This window comes from Phascolarctos cinereus, unplaced genomic scaffold (assembly GCF_003287225.1).
Source record: "Phascolarctos cinereus isolate Bilbo 61053 unplaced genomic scaffold, phaCin_HiC Scaffold_9;HRSCAF=440, whole genome shotgun sequence".
NCBI lineage: Eukaryota > Metazoa > Chordata > Mammalia > Diprotodontia > Phascolarctidae > Phascolarctos > Phascolarctos cinereus.
The window spans coordinates 233,971,673-233,992,619 of record NW_027556402.1 but is presented as its reverse complement, the minus strand read 5'-3'; the positions used below and the strand labels follow the sequence as shown (position 1 = coordinate 233,992,619).

General features: G+C 42.5%; 1 protein-coding gene across 1 annotated transcript in view; it reads left to right on the top strand.

Moving 5' to 3' along the window:
- The first annotated feature begins 1,333 nt into the window (after positions 1–1,333).
- TRAF6 (TNF receptor associated factor 6) overlaps positions 1,334–20,947 on the top strand; it is a 29,203-nt gene continuing 9,589 nt past the window's right edge. Inside the window, exons 1-6 of the mRNA XM_020963889.2 lie at positions 1,334–1,669; positions 12,360–12,677; positions 15,663–15,813; positions 16,859–17,017; positions 18,799–18,870; positions 20,779–20,856. Of these exons, the coding sequence (XP_020819548.1) occupies positions 12,382–12,677; positions 15,663–15,813; positions 16,859–17,017; positions 18,799–18,870; positions 20,779–20,856 (756 nt within the window). The 5' untranslated portion in view covers positions 1,334–1,669; positions 12,360–12,381. The remainder of the gene's footprint in view (positions 1,670–12,359; positions 12,678–15,662; positions 15,814–16,858; positions 17,018–18,798; positions 18,871–20,778; positions 20,857–20,947) is intronic.

Genomic DNA, 20,947 nt, shown 5'->3' with positions numbered 1-20,947 from the left:
AAACAATACAAAATACCCAGATTAACAAAAGCATAAATAGGCTTCTCAAATCACCTCAGATTAGAAAAAGAAGCTGAAGAAGCAGGAAATTAATTTCCAAAGGAAAAAATCCCCAGGATCAGCAGTGATTTACAAGCGAACTTTACCCAAAAGTGAAAGGTTAATTCCATTACTATACAAACCATTCGCAATAACAGGAAAATTCCGTTCCAATAAGATTATATGATAGTTTACTTAGAAAATTCTGGAGAGTCAAATTTTAAGAAGCCTAATTGAAATAATAACTTCTGCAAAGTTGCACGATATAAGATAAATCCATATAAATCATCAGCGTTCTTATTACATAACAAACAAAACCCAGTAGGAGGAAGTACAAAGGGAAATTCCATTCAAAATAACTACAGAAGCCACAGAGGATTTGGGACTGTATCTACTGAGATTCACTCAGGGACTATATGAATCTAACTCAGTAGTCCATAAACTATAAAAATTAAGCTCCAGCTATGTGCCAGGTATGGTGCTTGGCCCTAGGGATACAAATGAGAAAAAGACTATCTCTGGAAAATGGAGAGTTAGCTGCAAAGTTCTGAGCCCACCACCAAAGGAGGTTTGGGTGAAGTTTATTGCTACATCACTCCAATGCTCCAATCAGGGTGGTGAGACAGTTGAGCATAATAAGGAGGAAAGTGAATTCAAACTCCAAGCTGTTTAGGTCTCTAGTGATGAGCTTAACCTGGGGGAGGCAGCACGTTTCTGGGGAGTCAGAACCGGGTAGAGCAGCCGATGGCATTTAAACAGAGCCCGTGTGGGGCGTGGGCAGTGAATAGGGAGGAAGTGTCAGTTCACGCTTGGTTACACCGAGAATGTAAGAACATCAACAAAAACATTTCTATTAAATTAAGTTTTGTGTCTCAAAACTCTTTGCAAAGATGTAGACTTAAATTACTGGAGAAGCATGCATTGCTCATGGGTAGGACGAGCTAATATAGCTCAAATGACCATACCTCCTAAATCAGTTTACTCATTTGGTACTGCAGCAGACTCCTAAAAGATTATTTTATAGACGTAGGAAAAAAAAAACAATGAAAATGGAGAGCAATGAAAAAGGTGGGAGTAGGCGCTTCCCAGCTGCCGTTTGCTTCCCTTCCTCTCCCCCACTCCATCTGGGAATTCCCTCCGTAAGGAAGTCTTGGGGCTTCGCCCCTCCCCCATCAGTTCCACGAATATGACTGGATCACTTCCTAATTCTTCGCCTCGCAGAGTCCAGGACCGCAGCTCGCTTTCCACGCGTTGGACCAGGGACGCGCAAGCACGGAATTCACCGGGGCAGTCCCGAGGTGCGCGTAGGGAGGCGGCTGCAGGCGCCCTGAGTGCAGAGCCGCCGGCGGGAGAACCGCCGTGGCGGTAGGGGGCGCTGCGCCGCCAGGCAGAAGGCGACCCCTCTCGAACGCCGTCGTAACCGGCGCAGGCGCAGTCGCGTTCCCGTGCCTGGGCTAGGAGCTGAGAAGGCGGAAGCTCGGTTCCGGCGGCGGCGGCGGCGGCGGCGGCGGCCTGAGGGGCCTCGCCCGCTCCTGTGACCGTGCGGGCCTCCCTGACCGCGCGCCTCCCCTCGTTCTACGCGGAGCCTCGCCCTCGGAGCGACCGATAACGGAATAACCGACCAGTGCGGGTAAGTGTCCCGGCCCCGGGAGGCTGTGGCGCAGTGGGAGAAAAGCCCCCGCGCGCTCCGTGCCTCAGTTTACCTCTTCTGGGAAGCGAATGATTGCGGTCCGGCGTCACCGAGGAAAGCGGGACGAACCGGGAGTGTCACGGTCAAGTCCACCCGCACCTATTAAGCACCCTCTGTGTGCTGGGCGCCCGGGGCCGGAGACGGACCCGGGGCTGAGGAAGTGACTCGGAGAGCGCTCGCAGCGCCCTGAGGTACCTCCGATAACGGCTCCGTGGGTCACAGACCGAGCGCCGGGGGCGGGGGGACTTGGGGACCGATGAGGAAACTGAGGCCCAGAGAGGTCCCGTTGGCAGCCTTTGTCGGGGCCAGACTTAAACGCCAGCTTCGGGGAGCCGGAGGCCGGTCCACTTTACAGGTGGGGAAACTGAGGCTTGCGCAGGTTGGGTAACTTACCTGGGGACACACACTAAGTGAGGCAGGATTTGAATTCAGGTCTTTTTAAAATCCTCCCCTTAATTTTGGTGCCTTCCCTGTCGATTGTCTCCAGTTTATCGTGGATACCTCCTTTTTAGTACGTAATTATTGGCGTGCTTATTGGCCTCAGTGATCCCAGGAAAGTCCCTGAGCCTGTTTGCCTCAGTTTCCCCATCGTAAAATGGGGATGCAGCACCTTCCTGCAAGGGTTGTTGTGAGAATCAGATAACAGTTGCAAAGCGCTTAGCATAATAGGTTATGTTAGCGATGATGATGATATTGGTATCAGTGTTGATGTTGTCATTGCCCCACCTCTTAGTCGGTGAGCCCCCTTGAGCCCAGGCATTGAGGTCTGGTTTGTTTTTTGGTCCTTTTTCTCCCTCGTGATTAGCACGGCGCCTGGCACCTAGTAGTAGGTGCTTGATAAATGTTTATTGCCTGACCGGGAAGCTTGTCCTCTATCCCATGCTATGGCACCTCTCAACTCTGTTTCATAGATGGGGAACTTAAGTGACTTGTCCAGGGTCGTATAGGTATTAAGTGTCCAGGTTTTCCCCGCTCTGAGTAAGGCTCCCTCTCCGCCACAGCTGCTGCTTCTTACTGGGCTACATAAGTAACAACACTTCCTAACCGCAGGTGCCGTCTACAAGGGGCCTGATTAGAGCTGGTGGCTCTAGTGTTCGTGTTAGTTAAAGCTAAACCATTAGATAGGAGTGGTCCGGCATTTATGAAGCACTTGGTATGTGTCGGCACCTTGCTAAGCCCTGGGGAAGCCGAGGCAGGCAGAAATAAGACCCCGCCCCCAAAGGGGCTGGCGTTCTCCCAGAGATGACAGCAGGCAAACAGAGCGTGCAGTGGAGGGGGCAGGTAGCCTGCGAGGGAAGTTACTGGCGGTTGGAGGAGCTGGGAACGGCCTTCGATGGAACGTGAGATTTGAGTCGAGTCGTGGAGGAAGCCAGGACTCAGGTGAAGAGCAGAGCATTCCAGGCGGGTGTCTGTCTCTTTGAAGAGCAGCACGCGGGCTAGCTGGCTGTGGTCCTGGGGCTCTGAAGACTGGACGGACAGGATTCATCTGCGCCAGGAACCTAGGCCTTCCTGGTTTAGTCTGTCACACTGGGCTTTCTTCACCCTGTTGGAGCTAGCTCTGCCCTCGCCCCCCCCATCCCCTACTCCCACCCAGTCTGCTGAAGGGCTCCAAATAGAGGGCACCGAGTCAAGGCTGGTAGGTTATAGAAGTAGACCTGGAAGGGACCTTTGAGGTCATCTAGTCCAACCTGAGCTCAGAGGAGAAATGAAGTGACTTGTCCAAAACCACACAAGTAGTCAGTGGCAGAGCTGGGATTGGAACCCTCACCAGGGAAGGCAGTCTTGGAGAGGTGCAATCCTGCTGAGGAACGACTTACATTAGGTTCTCTGCCCTCCTGTGCAACATGTTCAGTTGTTATGTATGTTTCTTCTCTCTGACTGGCTTTGAGTTACGTCTTTATAAAGCTTTTACACAGAACCTTGCTCCTACCTCCCTTTGTCCCTGGCAAAACAAACAAACAAGCCAGCAGGTATTTATAGTTCTCTGGTTAATTCGGAAGAGGGCCTAGGAAGTCCTTCCTCTAAAGTTCAGACAGTAAGAACATTTCTCCCACTCGTCTGCACGCAGTGGTTTCAACCTTTAAACTGTTCCAGACATCAGTTCGATAAAACTGTTCCTGGTATTTGGTGTAGGGGAACTCCACTGTGCATTTGGTAGGGATTTGAACAGAAAGCACCTGAAGAATTCACATTGATTCTTTACTTCAGCTCCATGGTTGTTGTATTACTTTTGATTTAAGGAGAGGCATACTACCAAATATATCCATATATACAGAGAGGTAAGCTATAAAAAAAATTCACAACTGTTGTTACTTCCAATTTCTTTGTGAGCTGAACTACTTTCATTCTGGCTGATAAAGGAAGTAGCCTGGCATCATGGAAAGAACAGTGGGCCTGAAGTCAGGAGCCTTGGGTTTCAGTAGAGGCCCTACCCTTGACACATAAGGTAGCCTTGGCCAGTTATACCAGCATCCAACATGAAGGCCTTAAGGTTTACTGTGAAGTACTTTGTCACGACTCAGTTCACCTCTGGGGACTTCTTAGATGATCTCTGAGATTCCTTATAGGTCTGACAATTTAGGCAGCTATATTTTGCTGATTGAGTGCCTGAGAGATGACAGTACCTTAATGAAGTGGAAAGAGTCTTGGCCTTACAGCCAGAAAATCTGATTTCAGATGAAGCTCTGTCACTTAGGATTGTAACTGGCAAGTCATTGAACTTTTTTCCCCAAAACCTTGGTTTCTTCTCCTGTAAAAGAGAAATAGTAATTGTACTATCTACCTCACATTGTTTTGAGAGGAGAGCACTTTGTAAGGCTTTGTGCCTCCCAGATTGTCACGCTAGAGTAGTTAAATGTGCCCTTGGTCTCTCAGATGCTTTTTTTTGTTCCCATGATTAAGGCCCTTTCATAAGGTTTCCATGACAGCCTACATACATGGTAAATGTTAACACTAGAAGGGACCTCAGAGATATCCAGGCAATCCAGCTTCCCTCATTAATTTACACATGAGCGGACTGACTCCCCGTGGTTACAGTGGTGGATCCAGGACTCACATCACCTCCTTCCAGTCCACCATATTACAGAATACTTTAGAATCACAACTTTAATATTGGCACAGTTAGGTTTACATTGAATTTTAAGAGAACTGTATTCCCAAATTCTGACTGTAGGAATCATTTGTGATTCTTCCCTCTCTCTGTTGCCTGTATTTTAATTCATATATATGAAGTCTGTATTCAGTCTTTTGAATTTTAATTCCCTCCCTTTAATGCTTTAAAAATTCCTATGTTTAATGAACTATGCTTGTCCTTGCATCATAGAATAATCTATGTGAAAGTACAAAGCTTCTCTAAGATACTTCCTTAATAAGTAAAAAAAAAATTAATGGTCCTTTGACAATACTTTGTTTATTTTGCATTTCTCTTTCCTGCAGTCTCTTTCTTTGTGTGTCAGGTGTGATTTTTTTTTTAGCATCCTGTGAAAACTTTGATCTGACTTAAAAACCATGTTTGAAAGCTTATTTGAATCTTTCTTGCTCTTTACTTATCCTTCTTCCCAGCTTCAGCTCTAGCTTCGATGAACCAGTTCTTGGGTCCTTTCCATTCTCCCTTTTCCCTCTCCCACTTCCACCCAGGGAAACCTAACAAGTATTTAGTGATTAGTGGGAACCTCTGGTGTATGGACATATTCTTGATGGTATTTCTACAGGTTGTAGAACCAAAAGAGCTTGTGTTGGTTGCCCGACAACTTTCTAGCCAATTAAAGAAGTCTTTCTCAACTCAGAATACAGAGCTACCAACCCAGAGTCCCAGCAGGAAAGAAAGCTACCAACAGGTCATGGTTCCAGCAGATTAGTGAAAGGGGAGTTGTTGTCTACCCTCACCATTAGTTATCCAATCAGGGTGGAGAAGGCAATAACAAACCACTTTAGTATCTTTACCAAGAAAACCCCAGGTGGGGTCACAAAGAGTCCGATGTGACTGAAATGACTGAACAGCAACAACAGGGTGAGAGCTTTGCTGAGAAAATCATAGCTCTCGTTTGTATAGGACCATGAGGATTTCAAAGTGCCGTACATCTTTTATTTCATCTTTGAAATAAGCCTATGAGGTAGGTGCTGGTATACTATTGTGCCTATTTTATCGTTGAGGAAATAGGCTGCCAGAAGTTCAGTGGCTTTTCCAAGGTCGTACAACGAATACGTACCTGACGTTGGTTTTGAATCCAGGCGTTTCTGACTCTTGAGTTCAGTGGTCTATCACGTACACGTGGACATTTGGAAATCATCTAGCTTAATACCTCTCACCCCTTGTAACAAATATACACAGTGAACAGTTTCCCTCATTGGTTATGTCTAAAATGTGTGTCTCAGTCTCCATGTTGAGTCCATCACCAGGAGGTGTAGCCTGGCTGCTTTTTCCAAAATGTTTTTTAAATTTGGAAATGATTTCATTTGGCCCCTTCTTTCTACAGATATGGACACTGAAGCCAAGAGAGGTGAAGCTGCCTGCCCAAGGTGATGGCTCTTGGTGGGGGAGCCAGGGTGAAACCTCCCGTGTCGCCTTCATCCCCTTCTGTGGCCTTTCTAATGTACCAGACTGCCTAGAGGCAACAGGAGAAACCAAGGGCCTGAAGTCAGGAAGACCTGAGTTCAGATCCAGTCTCAGACACTTACTGATTTTGTGTCTCTGGGCAAGTCCCTTCACTGCCTTCTGCTTTGGTTTCCTCAACTGTAAGATGGGGATGACATAGCATCTGCCCCCTAGGGTAATTGTGAAGGTTGAGATAATTTTTATAAAGTACTAACCTAAAGGGCCTGGCACATAGTAGGTGCTAATAAATACTTGTTTCCTTCCTGGTGGCATGTTCTTCCATTCCTTGAAGGAACTTGGAACTACATAGTCTCATCACTTTGCTTACCAGAAAACCAAATATAAAAAAGTGTTCTGCTGATAATAAAATAAATGCTCTGTGTCGGGCCTTGTTTCTCTTTCCAGTGTTCCCACTGAAGGTCGAGTAAACGCCTTTTGATATTATCTACGAAGGGAGTTAGTGTTTAGTACAAAGACAATGACAGATGGAGTATGTGGTTTTGATTGCTAAAGCAAGGAGTATTTATTGATAAAATTTTCAGTCACTCTGATGTTTTCTTTTAATACCTAACTGGTGTCTTTAAGCTGCATCTTTACTGTGAATTTTTTCCACCAAAATTGGAACTGATTATTGAACAAATTGTCTTGGAAATGTATTTGCCAGAAAAGATGTGTTTAATTTGTGGGGAAAGCCTTTGAGTTTGTTTTTTTTTTTAATGGGGCTGAGAAAGAACTAAAGTCAGGACTTCCAACCAAATGAATTGTTTGATGAATGAATAGAATATGTGTATTTGGAGGAGGAAAAAGTGGGCTTAACTTCTTCCTTGGTCTCAGTCAGTAGGCATTTATGTACCTTTTGTTGTGTGTCAGGCACAATGCTAAGCACTTGTGGCTACAAAGCAGGCAAAAACACAAGCCCTGCTTGATTTAATGGAGGAGACAACGTACAAATAATCATGTATGCATAAGATCCATATAGCATATGGAGGGCAGGGACTAGAAGTCCAGGAAATTTGAGAAATATCTTTGTCTTAAAAAGCACTTTAAAATATTGACCTGGCAACTTTTGTCTGCTGTGTGGAATATTGTTGCCATTGTCTTTTCATTTATATTAAATGAAAGCCTAAGTATCTTCCACTCAAATCTTTGTATGTCCTGTTGTGGCACAGAGATGACGCTGAGTTCTCAAAGGTAATCAGAGCACAGGCTCTGGCAGCTCCCATCAAGCTGGTAAAGCTGGTATGGGCCCAGTCACAAAGTGTACTCTGTCTGAGGGGGAACATGGCTCAGTGGGGGAGTGTTGTTACCAGGCAGGCTGAAGGCTCATGAATCGTGCATCCAGAGCAGCTCTCAAGTAGGTTTTGCAGCCTGATAGCTGCACACAAGCCTGAGTCTGTACCAGTGGAGGGAAGAATACATATGCTGGGGGAAAAGAAACCCCGCTGGTTTTCAAAGAATGAATTATCAAATGAAGACATTACCCTCAGGGAAATGTGTATGAAATACTAAAATGCACTAATTTATCAGAGTTGGGGCTTTATCGGCAACACCGCCTCAAGAGATACATTTCAGGAAAAAATGGGCATGTCAGTGATGGATAAAATGCTAGCCTTGGATTCAGGAAGAAATGTGTTCACACAGCCGGTATTTACTGGCTGTGTGATCTCACTGAGCCTCAGTTTCCTAATATGTAAAACAGCTATTGCCGAATGTATCTAACAGGGTTGGTAGTTGTCAGGCTCAAAGTAGTTAATGAGTGCTTTGTAAACCTTAAGACACTATAAAACATTCCTTTGTAGAGGTGAGAGGTCTGCTAGTAGTGTACGTTACATATACTTTCAGACTTTTTTGATGTATTGGTCAACTGTGCTGATTTTTTTCCTCTTTTTCCTTTTTTGCTTTAAAAAAGATCTGAGATAATATATATAAGATGCTTTGTAAATTATAAAGTACTATATTAGTCATTATATAAAAAGCATATGCTTATTTTTCTCCAAAGACTAGAGAGAGCCATATGTCTCCATGGTTAAAAAATGTTTGCCATTTAATGTTACAAAATACATTCAGGGGGAAAAAAACACTATTCTCACTTTAAGAAATAGCAGATTTCTTTATGAGGAGTTGCACGTGTCATGTACGGCTGTAACCTACCATGTTTTGGGCTACTAGAAGCAATTACTTTTCTGTAGTGAACGTGTCAGTATGAGTTTATTTTTCCTCCTAATTTTGCTTTATTTACTCATTAAAAAGCCATTTAAAGTGCATTGAATTTTTGCTTGAATTTTTAAAAAACTATTTCAGTAACGGAAAAGAGGTGACAGATGAGAATCTAGGAGGGTGCCATAGAAAGGCAAGTGCACATAAAGGAGAGACCTCAGCTCATGATATTTATGATGATGGGCAGGTTTCATCATCTGTGTGAACTTCAGTTTCTTGGTGGTATCTCAGATGTAGAGCTAAAAGGGACCTTAGAAGTCATTTGGTCTGACCCTTTCGTTTTCCAGGTACAGAAAGTGAGGCCCACAGGTTCAACAATTTGTCCAAAACCACTCATGCAAAAGACAGAGCTGGTGCTTGAACCTGGGGTATTCGGACTCTGTGGCCAGGGGGGTTTTGATTCTGCGTTTTTTCTGAGTGTTTTTCTTTTTTTGTACTATTTTGGTATGTAAAAAAGAGGCTGGAATGATAACCAGAGTACTTGCCTCAAGAAGGTTGTGAGGCTAAAATGAGATAATAGGACATGTGACATTCTTTGCAAGCCTGAAAGTGATAGATAAAGGTTAGTTTTTATTATCAGTGTTTAAAAATAAAATCAGTGTTTTCATGGAAGAGCTGTACTGAGTAGCTAAACTGGCCTTTGGAAATAATTTACACACAGAGTCTGAACGAGGTATCTCTAATCCAAACCAAGTATCTTTTTTTTTTTTCATCCTTGTAAGTATCTGTTTTTTCCTAAATTTTTTTTGACTGAAACTAAAAAACATTGAAGCCAAAGATCAGTTATCCAGAAGTTTAAGGCAGTAATAACCACTCTCACCTCCCCCAACAGGGCTCAGGGTGACCTGGGTCCAGATGCCACCTCAAACCCTGACTAACTGTCTCTCAGCAAGTCATTCATCTCAAGAGTCTCAGCTTCTTTGACTGTAAGATGAGAGTTGGATTCGATGGCCTCTAAGGCCTCTCCCAGTTCTAAATCTGTGATTCTTTGATCCTCCGATATCCATTTGCTTTCATTTTGATTGTCAAAGTTCTTTGGGTTAATTTGAGCCATGATTCTAGACTGCTTGATTCCTAAAAAAGAGTATCAGACATTTTATTGCTTTTATACCATTAGAACAATAGCTAGCGTATTTGGCCATTTTAAAATAAATGAGATCTTATCTGTTATATCAGTAGGAAATGTTGTGGAACTGATTATTCTAACAACCTGTTTTAAAAATTGGGTCCAGTTCCTAAGCAGCTACTCAGTAACAAATAAGCTGCTTACAAAAGGAAGCTTACTTTTTGGGTTCTTAAGACAATTGTGTAACATCATGTAAACACAGAAAAAATGTCACCATTCAAAGTAAAATATACTATTTAGACAGGTACTTTTTGTTTTAAAAGATAAAATATAAACATCATTTATTGAAGACTATTACTTCCAGATTTTTAACACCAGATAGACACTGGCAAAGCAAGAGAGCATTTTTTAATGGTAAGTACGTAGGTTGTTCCAGGTACCTTGCCAAGTCCTAGGAATACAAATACTAGCCAAAAGACAGTGCCTGCTTCAAGGAGGTTACATTTTAATGGGACAGAATAAGAGGGAGGAAGGTGAGAAATTGGGCAGAACCGAGTTTGAAGGGGTATGGGGGCACTTCCTTAAATGGAAGTTTCCAGGGAGGAACTCACCAGTTGGAAGAGGCAGAGGCAGAAGGCTTGAAGGTTTTGCCAGCTTCAGAAGCCTCTCTGGCCGTGGTGAAGCAGCCAAGGAGGCCTGGCGGGAGCCTGCTTTTGTTGTTCACAAAGTCACTGTATTCTCACCTTCAGTCTTGCTGTAAAACATATACATATATATATATATATATATATATATATATATATATATATATATATATTCTTAATAAATGAAAATGGTTTATAATTTTACTACTGAGCTCAAAGGTGCTTAGAACTACAGGTGATGATTTTCTTAACTCAGAAGTAAGAAGTCACAACATCTTAGTTTTTTAAATAACATGGCTTACTGTGGCTTCAGAGAGAATCTTTGTCTTGTGTTTCCTAGGTTTCAGTTAATAAAAAGACTTTATGGAAGGGGGATTATCAATTATCCATTATAGTTGATGTAATGCACCAGAGGCTTACCTGTATTTCAGTTTTGTTCTCTGAATGAGCAGATCAGAGGTTGACTTTAAAATTTTTGTAGACAGAGACACTATTTAAACCTATAAACATGTCATTCAGAACTCTGTATTCCAGCTACGCTGGCCTATTGACTATTGCCCTTATATAGCATTCCGTCTCCTGACTCAGTTCCTGACCTGGAACAGCCATTCCTGTGGTCTTGGAACGTTCTTCACCTCCCCTCTGCCTCTCGGAACCTCCATTCTCCCTTCTAGTGCATGGCACTTTCTACAATAGACCTTTTCTGATTTCCCCAGTGATTAATGCCCTACCCTCCTCCCACCATTGTTTATGTATGTTGGATATAGCTTATCAATGTGCACGTTGTTTGTTCCCCTCGTTAAGGGGAGAGGGGGCCCCCGTTGTCTTCTTTTCCTCAGTGTTGGCGCGCAGTAGACTACTAGCTCTTAATTTAACTGTATGGGCAGTATAGTAGTGTATGACTGACCCCAGTGGCAGGAGTGACTAAGGCTGTTGGATCTCTTGAGCTCCCAAGTTCTGAGTTGAGTGGGCAGTGCTGATTGGATGTATGCACCGTTTGACATTAGAACCCGTGGAAGTGGAAGGCCATCGGGTTGTCTGCCTAAGGAAGGAAGAACTAGCCTAGGTCTGAAATGGAGCAAGCAGGTAAAAGCTCCCTCCAGTTAGTACTACGGAATGGGCTTATGAGCATCCCTTGCATTTCCCACTTGGGTAAGATGGAGACCTGGTGTTAATTTTAAAAATGCATCCATACATGTGTGGATATGTAAAGCTCAGGCATACATGCATATGTACGTATACAAACAGTATAGGGAGCTGAGAATATGAAGACAAAAATGAGAGAGTCCTTGACCTCAAGGAGCTAAGTCATGTGTGAAGGTGCTTGGGTTACCAGCCTTGGAGGCAAGAAGCCACCTCAGATACTTGACTGACACTTGTCTGTGTGACCTTGGAGCCAGTTACTTAAGTCCTCTGATTCGTAGGGGTTTTGGAATCCAGAATAGGGATGGGTAGCACCCCCATTCAGACAGGGCTCTTGAGAGGCTCAATGAGATAATGTACTTTTTAAAAAAAAATTTTGAAGTTCTGTGTGTGTCAGCTGTTGTAATTGATCATACGAAATAGAAAGTGATTGGGACCAAAGAGAGACCAACTGTCGCATCATGGACTTAAAGCTGCATGGACCTGTGATCATCTCACTTGTCGCCCCTTCAGCTGAGGCCCAGAGAGATTGAGTGAGGTGACGACCACCCAGGGCTCAGTAGAGGCAGGGCTGGGATTCAGATTAAGGTCCACCTCTGCCAAATCTAGCATTCCTTCCACTGTACCATTTTGCCACTTGTTTTGACATTTATTAGGCACCTATTGGTGTTTGGGTATCAGGAATTCAGAGATGGATATGCACAATTCTTACTTTTAAGGAGCTTAAAACTTAACAGAAGAAAAAATGTATATGCAAACAAGCATACAGGGGAGGATCAGAGGGCCGTTGGAATGTTTGAAGAGGAGGACTGGGTGGGTGGGTATAAGGGAAAGCTGAATGGAGGAAATTATATCTGAGCCAAGATTTGAAGAAATAACTGCTTTGCTTAAAGCCAAAAATTGGACAAAGGCAATGGGTGCCAAATAAATCCAGTTTTAAGTACTTTTTTCTTGCTGTTTCTGTAGAGAAGTTGGCCACCTAGCAACTATGAGTCTGGTAAACTGTGAAGACAGCTGTGGTGCCAACCAACCAGACAGCGACTGTTGTACTGCCATGGCCAGTGCCTGTAGCACTGGCGCAAAGGAGGATAGTGTAAATGGGAGCACCATTCCTGGGAACCTTTCCAGCTCCTTGATGGAAGAGATTCAAGGCTATGATGTGGAGTTTGATCCACCCCTTGAAAGCAAATATGAGTGTCCCATCTGTCTGATGGCATTACGAGAAGCTGTGCAAACCCCGTGTGGCCATCGGTTCTGCAAAGCCTGCATTGTCAAGTCAATAAGGTAACAAAACAGGGAAAGAACTTTTAGTTTCTCAAGAGGTAGTTTTACTGGGTAAGAAGGTGCATGGGTAATGTAGGACGCTGGACAGTAAGCTGAGAAAGCTGGATTCCGTTTCCAGCAACAGTGGATAAGGTAACTGCCATTTCCCCCAGTTTATAAAGCCATTTCTTTTAGATCTTGTTTTGAAAATTGAGAGTAAAATTTCCCTACTCAGAGAAAGTTTTACTTTTTTCTGAGATGGCAAGACCAGAACACAAAATAGTAGCCACAACCTTAGAACACTAGTGAAGAATCAAACTGCTAATGAGCTGTCAGTGTATTTCTTAATATCTGACTCAGCCTGGCCATGTTTATGTACAATAGTAAGAGCAATTTACCCCCACACCCTTTCATTAGTAAGTGGTGCTCCACCTGTAGATGGGATTTCCATGAGTAGATGAACAATCACCTTCTAAGAAAGCTTTCATTTTTACTGCACCTCTGTTCACCAAGGGCAGCTTTAAACACATTAAGAGGTTTCTTTTATAAAAGCTACAGTAGTACAGTGACAGCTGTGGCAAATAACTTACCATAGTTTACTACAAATTACAAGGGATACTTTTCACCACCCTGAAGAAAAATGGATGACTTCATCCTGACCACCACCACCACCACCACCACCACCACCCCCCTCCTTTCCCCCCCTTCCCCTTAAACATTCTTCTAAGATCCATATGAAGTAGTTGAGTAACTGGTATTTGTATTTCCAGGTAAGAGGTCTGCGACATGAGGGCTCTATCCCCCTAGGGCCATAAGTAGTTGATTCAGGAATAAAACCCAGCTCTTCTGAGTTCCTAGTTTAATGCTTCACTGAATAGTTATTTTTTAGTACTTCCAGTCCCCTCTTCATAAGCATAAGCAGCATCTGTAATGTGGATTAAGAAATTGTTTTAGGATATTACTTTGAAAAAGCACCCAGGAAACCAAGCTTGTTGGCTCAGCTTTTGCCTTCCTTCATTGTTTCCTACAATACTGCTTCACATGAGATAGAGATATATAGATATATAGATATATAGATATATATATAGATATATAGATATATCTATATATATGTACACACACACACACACACACACACACACACACACACACACACACACACACACATATATATATAAAATAGAACTAGGGTTTGGTTATTGGGTTTCCTCTTATTAAGTTAGAGATGTGTAAAGTGTCACCAAGTGTCATCCAGGCTTAGAAAACTAGGCAAGCTGAAGCTTTTTTTGGCTTGTTTTTTGTTTAATTAAATTAGTGAGGTTTTCCTACACAGAATGGGACTAGAAAAGGAAACAAAACCCACAAAAGGGAATTTGAGGGTTTTTCTTTTTCTGCATTCCCCTCTAAAACTTCAGCTATCTATTTCCGCTAACATTAATGCTCATAAAAGTTATATTATGTAATGTCATCACTGGCTACTGTTTAGAGTCAGAGGATCTGGGTTCAAATCCCATTTCTGCCATTTCATACTCATGTGACTTCTAGGAAATCACTTCATTTCACTGGGCCTCTGTTTCCTCATCTGTAAAATGAGAGGATGGTACAAGGTGATCTCTAAGGTCCCTTCCAGCTCTGTGATCCCTGTAACCAACAAAGTGTATCCACTCCTCTAAATCTAATTCTGTTTATTTCAAAAGGAATTCTGGTGCCCCAGGTAACAGTTTTATATTTTGTGTAGACATCCTGTATATGATCTAGATTTAGCATCTTTAATTTTTAAAGTATATAAATGTCTGCAATTTCATGCGTCAGGTATCACCTTATTCACTATGAGGGAATCTCAGTGTTGCCTAGATAAAGGGTCCTAGAACATGCATCAAGAACTACTGTGTCTTCAAAATTTGTGATTGGAATGAGTGGGCAGAGGCTAGAACAGGGGTGGGGAACCTGCAGCCTTGAGGCCACATGTGGTCCTCTAGGTGCTCAAGTACAGCCCTTTGACTGAATCCTGACTTCACAGAACAAATCCCCTTAATGAAAGGATTTGTTCTGTAAAACTTGGACTCAGTCAAAAGGCTGAGCCAAAAAACCTAGAAGGCCACATGTGGCCTCGAGGCCACAGGTTCCCCCACCCCTGGGCCAGAAGATAATGATAAGCAGATAAGTAAGGCCAGAAATGGCAACTGCCTTCATAAGTAACAAGGAAATCCTAAAATATAAGGGCTAAGGGTAACCCAAGACATGGCACCAGCAGAGGTACATCCTAGTGATAATGACTCCCATTTACTGCTCACCAGTATTTTCCTCATAACAATTCTGTGAAGTATAACAAGAAGAAAAGAGTCTTTACTCCCCCTTCTCTATCTTGCAAATGAAGAAACTGAGGCCTGGAGAACTTAAGTGACTTGCTCATATTTTTGTGTCACTGAGCGCTAGCAGGATTTGACCTTGCACTGCTGACTCAGATTCATTTCTCTTCCCATTGGTTCTCTTGAAACCACTTCTGTTGCTTGTGTCCAAAGTTTCAATCGTGTTTAAGGTATAAGTAATCACCAGAATGCCCCAGGACACCTCACTGGTTTGATTAGACAAGCCTCGCTTGGGACTTCTGAAAATGCCCTGGTCATATTAAGTTGAATCAGGGACCCTAGAATGTCATTCGACTACTAGGCTTGTTGTGACAGGATAACCAGGCTGTCCATACCGTTTAGATTCATCCCTTTATCTTCTTTAACTGTCTGCCAGTGAGTTTATCCATTTAAGGGTTCCACATCTCTAGTGGTGTCAGACAGCCCCACAATTAAAAAATCCCTTATTGATTTGTACCATGAAGATGGAATGTGATTGCCTTGTTTCCAGCAGTTAGATTATTTTGGTAATCCAATTGGTTATCAAATACTATGTTCTGTAATAGATATTAAATGGAGAGTACACATTTTTTGAATGAGAATTAAGTTTAAATTGCCTTCTAATAATTGTGTACATTTTTTCATTTATTTGTTGTAGAGATGCAGGTCACAAATGCCCTGTTGACAATGAAATACTGTTGGAAAATCAACTATTTCCTGACAACTTTGCTAAACGGGAAATCCTCTCCCTGACAGTGAAGTGTCCAAATGAAGGTTGTCTGCTGAAGATGGAACTGAGGCATCTAGAGGTGGACTGTAAATCTATTTTCTATCCTGTGGTCTTTCCAGAGCAGTTTAGTTTTGGTAACCTTCGATTGTTGGTGGGTCACCACATACACATGGAAAAATTGAGACCCAGAAGTGAAAGTGAAGTCAGTGTTCTTTTCCTCCTCCTGCCATAGATGTTTTTGTGTGATCCTGATCTGCGGCAGAGCTGGCCTAGGCCTTACGAATGCCACTCCTGACTCCCATACCCCCATTTCTGCCACTTTGAAAAAAGGAACCAGTCTCGTCACCAGCACCTTTTGCTGTCATCCCTTTATCATTGTCTTCCTTGTACTTTTCTTTCCAGGGTTTCATAAACTCTGGACTTCTTTATTAACTAGATAGGATATCCCTATAGCTAGCAATTTAAATGAAGTAATGAAACTAATGGTGGCATTTGCTTTTACATGAAGTAGTTTTAACAAGACCACTCATGTCAGTCAGTGGCTTAATCACGCTGCTTATGTTGCATTAGATTGTCCACTTGTCCTTAGAGTATCTCCTTCTTTAGGTAATTCAGTGTGGAGAAGACCTGAACATTGAGAATGCTTTTGTTCTGTGATCGAATATGTGGCAATAGTGATCAAGTTAGAGACTTAGACCTATGATTTCTTGGCGTGAGGAATTCCTGGTCTAGGACTTTTCCTCTACCAACTCAGGTCAGCCGTTTCTCTACCACCTGAAGTCTTAGAGAGTTGCCCACAGCACTGAGCAGTAAAGGGCCCTGCCTAGGGCCATGCAGCCAGTACGTGTCTGAAATCAGACTTGAATCCAGCTCCTTCTGGCTTGGAGACTAGCTCTTTTGCCTCTGCATATATGAACTTGGCCAATTTGTATCTGCCCTGTGCCCCTATTTTAAAATCATCATTATTATTTGAAAGTACTCCTTAAAGCAGCCATATTGTACCATGCTGGTTTACATAATATCTATGTTCTCTCATATCTGAATAGCACGTACATCACCTTGCTGAGATCAGGTGGAACCTTTCATCTTAACAGATATTAATTTTCATTTTGTTCTTCTTACAGGATCACCAGACACATTGTGAGTTTGCCCTTGCAGAATGCCCACAGTGCCACCTTTCCTTTCGGAAATATCTCCTTCACAATCATATGATCATGGAGTGTCCAAGGCGACAGGTGTCGTGTGTGAACTGTGCTGCACCAATGCCATTTGAAGAGAAAGAGGCATGTATCTGCCACATTTTAGAGGTGGCCTGGAAATTGGTGCCTGTCTGCATTTGAGAGGGACTGAGAAGGGATGGAAGTCTTTATGCCATATGGCATCATGAGATAATGAGTGGGGCATTGGACTGGGAGTCGGGAAGATATGGGTCAGATCCAGCTTCTGACACCTGACTGTCTGTGTGGGTGCTGGGCAAGGCCCATCACCTCTGTATAGTCCAGGCAACTGCTTGGTCTTAACTACTGTATCATAGAAAGGTTGCAGTCTGCATTGGTGGAGCAGGCTCCCATAGTAGTATTTCCTCCCACTGATGAAATCACATATTCTTCCTGTATGGGTTAACAGAACTTTTTAATTTCATTACCACCCTGGGCAAATTAGCTTTTAAAGCTTAAGAAGGCTAAAATATGTACTCGCTGAAATGACAGGAAGGTTAAAGATGTATAGATATTAACTTAGAGAAGGCTGTTCATTTGAAACATTTTCTCACATTGAAAAGTTTCACGGGGACAAAGTTGTAGGGAAAGGTGTTCTGATCTGTATTCCTGCCTCTTGTTTTTAAAGACCTGTCTTGGAACTATCTGGGGTATTCAGGGCCAAGTATGTGAAGGTAACCAGAAGAAACATCTCCTGAAAAACAAAAGTGGCTTGGTGCCCAGTTGTTTCTTTGGGCTGAAGCATTTCCCATTTACCTTTAGAGTGCCTTGATGGTGTAAGAGGTTGTTTCTTGACTTTGTGGCACAGAGAGGAGGCTCCTGTGATTGAAGATTACACTGTCAGTGACGGAAGTAGAAACAAGAATCCAGGTCTCCGAGTTCCCCACCACAAGACTAACCTTCATTGAGTTTGCATCATCTTGTAACTCTTGCTATTTATGTAGATCCCCAAGCTCTATTCTTTAAGTATTGTGTGCTGCTCTTTAAAGTGATTGGGGCAACAGAAAGAGGGTCGAACTGGGAGTCAAGAAAATCTGAGTTCAAATCCGGCCTCAGACAATTACTAGCTGTGTGACCCTGGACAAGTCATGTAAGCCTTAGTTTCTTCATCTGTAAAATGGGGATAGTAATAGCACCCACCTTTCAAGGTTGTTGTAAAGATTAAATGAGATAATTCTAAAGCTCTTTAGCACAGTACGTGGTGAAGAGTAAGTGATGTGTAAATGTTAGTTATTATTATGAAATAGAAACCAGTGAAATTAGCTGACTTGCTGAAAGTGGTAGGGAGGAGTCACTTTTGAGTCATAATTGGAGCAAAATCACATCTCTTTCCTTGCCCCCGCGCCTCAGTATACGTAGGACCATCATGGAATGTTGATTCTTTCTCAATATAGTGACTAAATTTAACTTCAGGCATGGGATTTGGTTTTCCAAACTAGGGACTTGAAGATTCTTTGATGAGGGAATTTAATAATGGGATTTGACTTGTAACAGTGGAGATGCAACATTGTAAAACTCATATACCAGGAATGATTCTATTTAATAACCTCTTTTATACAAGGGCCCCAGCTGTGTTTTTAGCTAGTAATTAGCTAGTGAAAGTTGAAGAGCTGTTGCATCTTGGTCAGTATTCTGTTCAGAGAACTAGAACACTAAATAAGTATCATGAATATCCTGGGGAAAATGGAAATGTAAGTTCTTGAAACTATTTTAGTAGTTAATACTACACAAATTTTACTGCTCCTGAGTAATTTGGGCTAGCTGAAAAATCAGCTGCACACTTGCCTAGTTGATAATGGATTGATAAAGTATAGCTTATGCATTTTTTCTTCTTGTCCATAATGCAGTTCCATGACCAGAACTGCCCATTGGCAACAGTCTTCTGTGAATACTGCAACACCATGCTCATCCGGGAACAGGTTAGAGTGACTTCATTCTTTTTCACAAATATATACATTCACTGAAAGCTTCCGGGGGAGGGGGTCTGTGCTATTGAGTTGGAAATGAAATATCAAAAAGTATTTTAAATAGAGATGCTCTGTAGCATGGCAGAGGGTCATGGGAAGGAGCCTGCTTGAGCTGGGTCAACAGTATCAGTCACTTTCTGTGAATTGCTCAGAACTGTGAAGAGGCACAAGACCAGAGAGCCCCAAATCTCTGCCACAAAGAGAAGGCTGAAGTTGGAGTGCCATGATCTAAATTGGAATTGTGGATGTGACCTTGGGCAAGATGCTTCACCTCTGGCCTCAGTGTCATCATCTGTAAAATGAGAGGGTTGGGCCGGATGGTTTATGTGACTACTTAAGGGCCCTTCCAGCTCTTGATTTACATAAGCTGGCTGTGCGCTCGCGCTCACGCGCGTGTGTGTGTCTGTGTATGTCTTCATCTCCAAAAAATTGGTAATTTCTAGAGAAAGGGTTATTTGAACTGAGCATTCCCAGTCTTCAAACACCTAGTCTTTTAAGTTAATACACTAAGAATTTTGTGTCAGATATACCTTTGCTGTGGTATGTTCCTTAGGGAGATAGACTCCACCATAGAAAAAGGAAAGCATAAGATAAAGCAAGTATAGTCAGTTCCACAATTTTCACTCTTTTCTTTTTGACATCACTTGACTGTAGGCCATGAAGCCCAAGAAGAACTTCTAAGGTATCTTGGAATTTATAGTCCATCATGAGTATGTCTTAGGTAGCAAGCTGGGCATCCCAGATGGAATGGGTATGTGGTGGACCAGATAGTATCTTTGACAGTTTGGATGGAAAGTTCTGCCTCATTCCTGGCTTGAAAATTTTGGGCAATTCAACAGCAAAAATAGGAATTATTGGTAGGAATTTTAATACAGCCGTCAAATCTGCCAACACAGAGATCGGCCTGTAGTAACTTGTTCAGCAAGTGCTCGGAAAACTTTCTCAACTTTTTTGTTTGATTGATTGTGCTGCTGAAGTGACCAGTTAAATTTATCTCTAAAAGACAAAAGTGTTCATTTTAATACACTGCGTTTTCCCTGTTTCCCACCTTACAGCCCCCAGTTCCCTTCTCAGAATTTATTCTTTCTTTAAAGCAAAAACGTATCACTTTTGAGATCTCACAAAATAACTAAGGTTGCACCAACCTCAGCTTCTAAATACGGTCTCGGTGTCTTATTTTGGCTTTAAAGCAGAGGAAGAAACCATTCAGGCACTATTCAGAGAAGTCTGTTCTCTGCAAAGCTTCCTGCTGCATGAAAATGAGCATATCAGAAACAAGAATCAGGATTGAGTCTTTGTCATATAGCAAGGAACTCTCTGTCTACAGTGTTGACCAATAGAGCTGAGCAATGCCACATGGCTACCAGCAGGCCCGAGGACAAAGGAAAAAGACAAAAGGGGGAACAGGAGAAGATGGAGGCAAAATGTGCATGTCGGGGTTGGAGGGGGTGGTAGAATATCCCCAACGCTGAATGGCCTTAAGTACTGTTTAGTAGTTGTACTTCATTAGGTGGCCCTTAGCCCTGTTCCATGATTGTACCATACTGATAGCACAGGGTAAATTTCTAGTTGTCATTGAAGTCACTTTAGACAAGTCTTTTTCCTCTGAAAACCACTAGAGGGAAGTCTGTACCAGCAGTAGGACTGAGTTTCTTGTTTTCCTAAAAATTTAATTTGTATCAAATCTGTTGGAATAATATGGGACTTAATACTGCTTAACCTGCAGTGTGTGACTTTGAAATTGTGTTTACTAATAGTTTATTGGAAATTGAAATAGACACTTTAAGCATGATCTGCTCACTGTCTGAAGAAAATCATGTCTTTCAGGGAAATGTTTGTTTTTGTTTTTGTTTTTCCCAGATGCCTAATCACTATGATATAGATTGCCCAATAGCTCCAATTCCATGTACTTTCAGTACATTTGGGTGTCGTGAGAAGGTAAGTTTTGTTTTAAGCATCAAGAAAAACTCTTCTGTTAAATTGTGACATTTATATTACTCAGCAAAGATGCTTCAAAGAAATTTAGTCC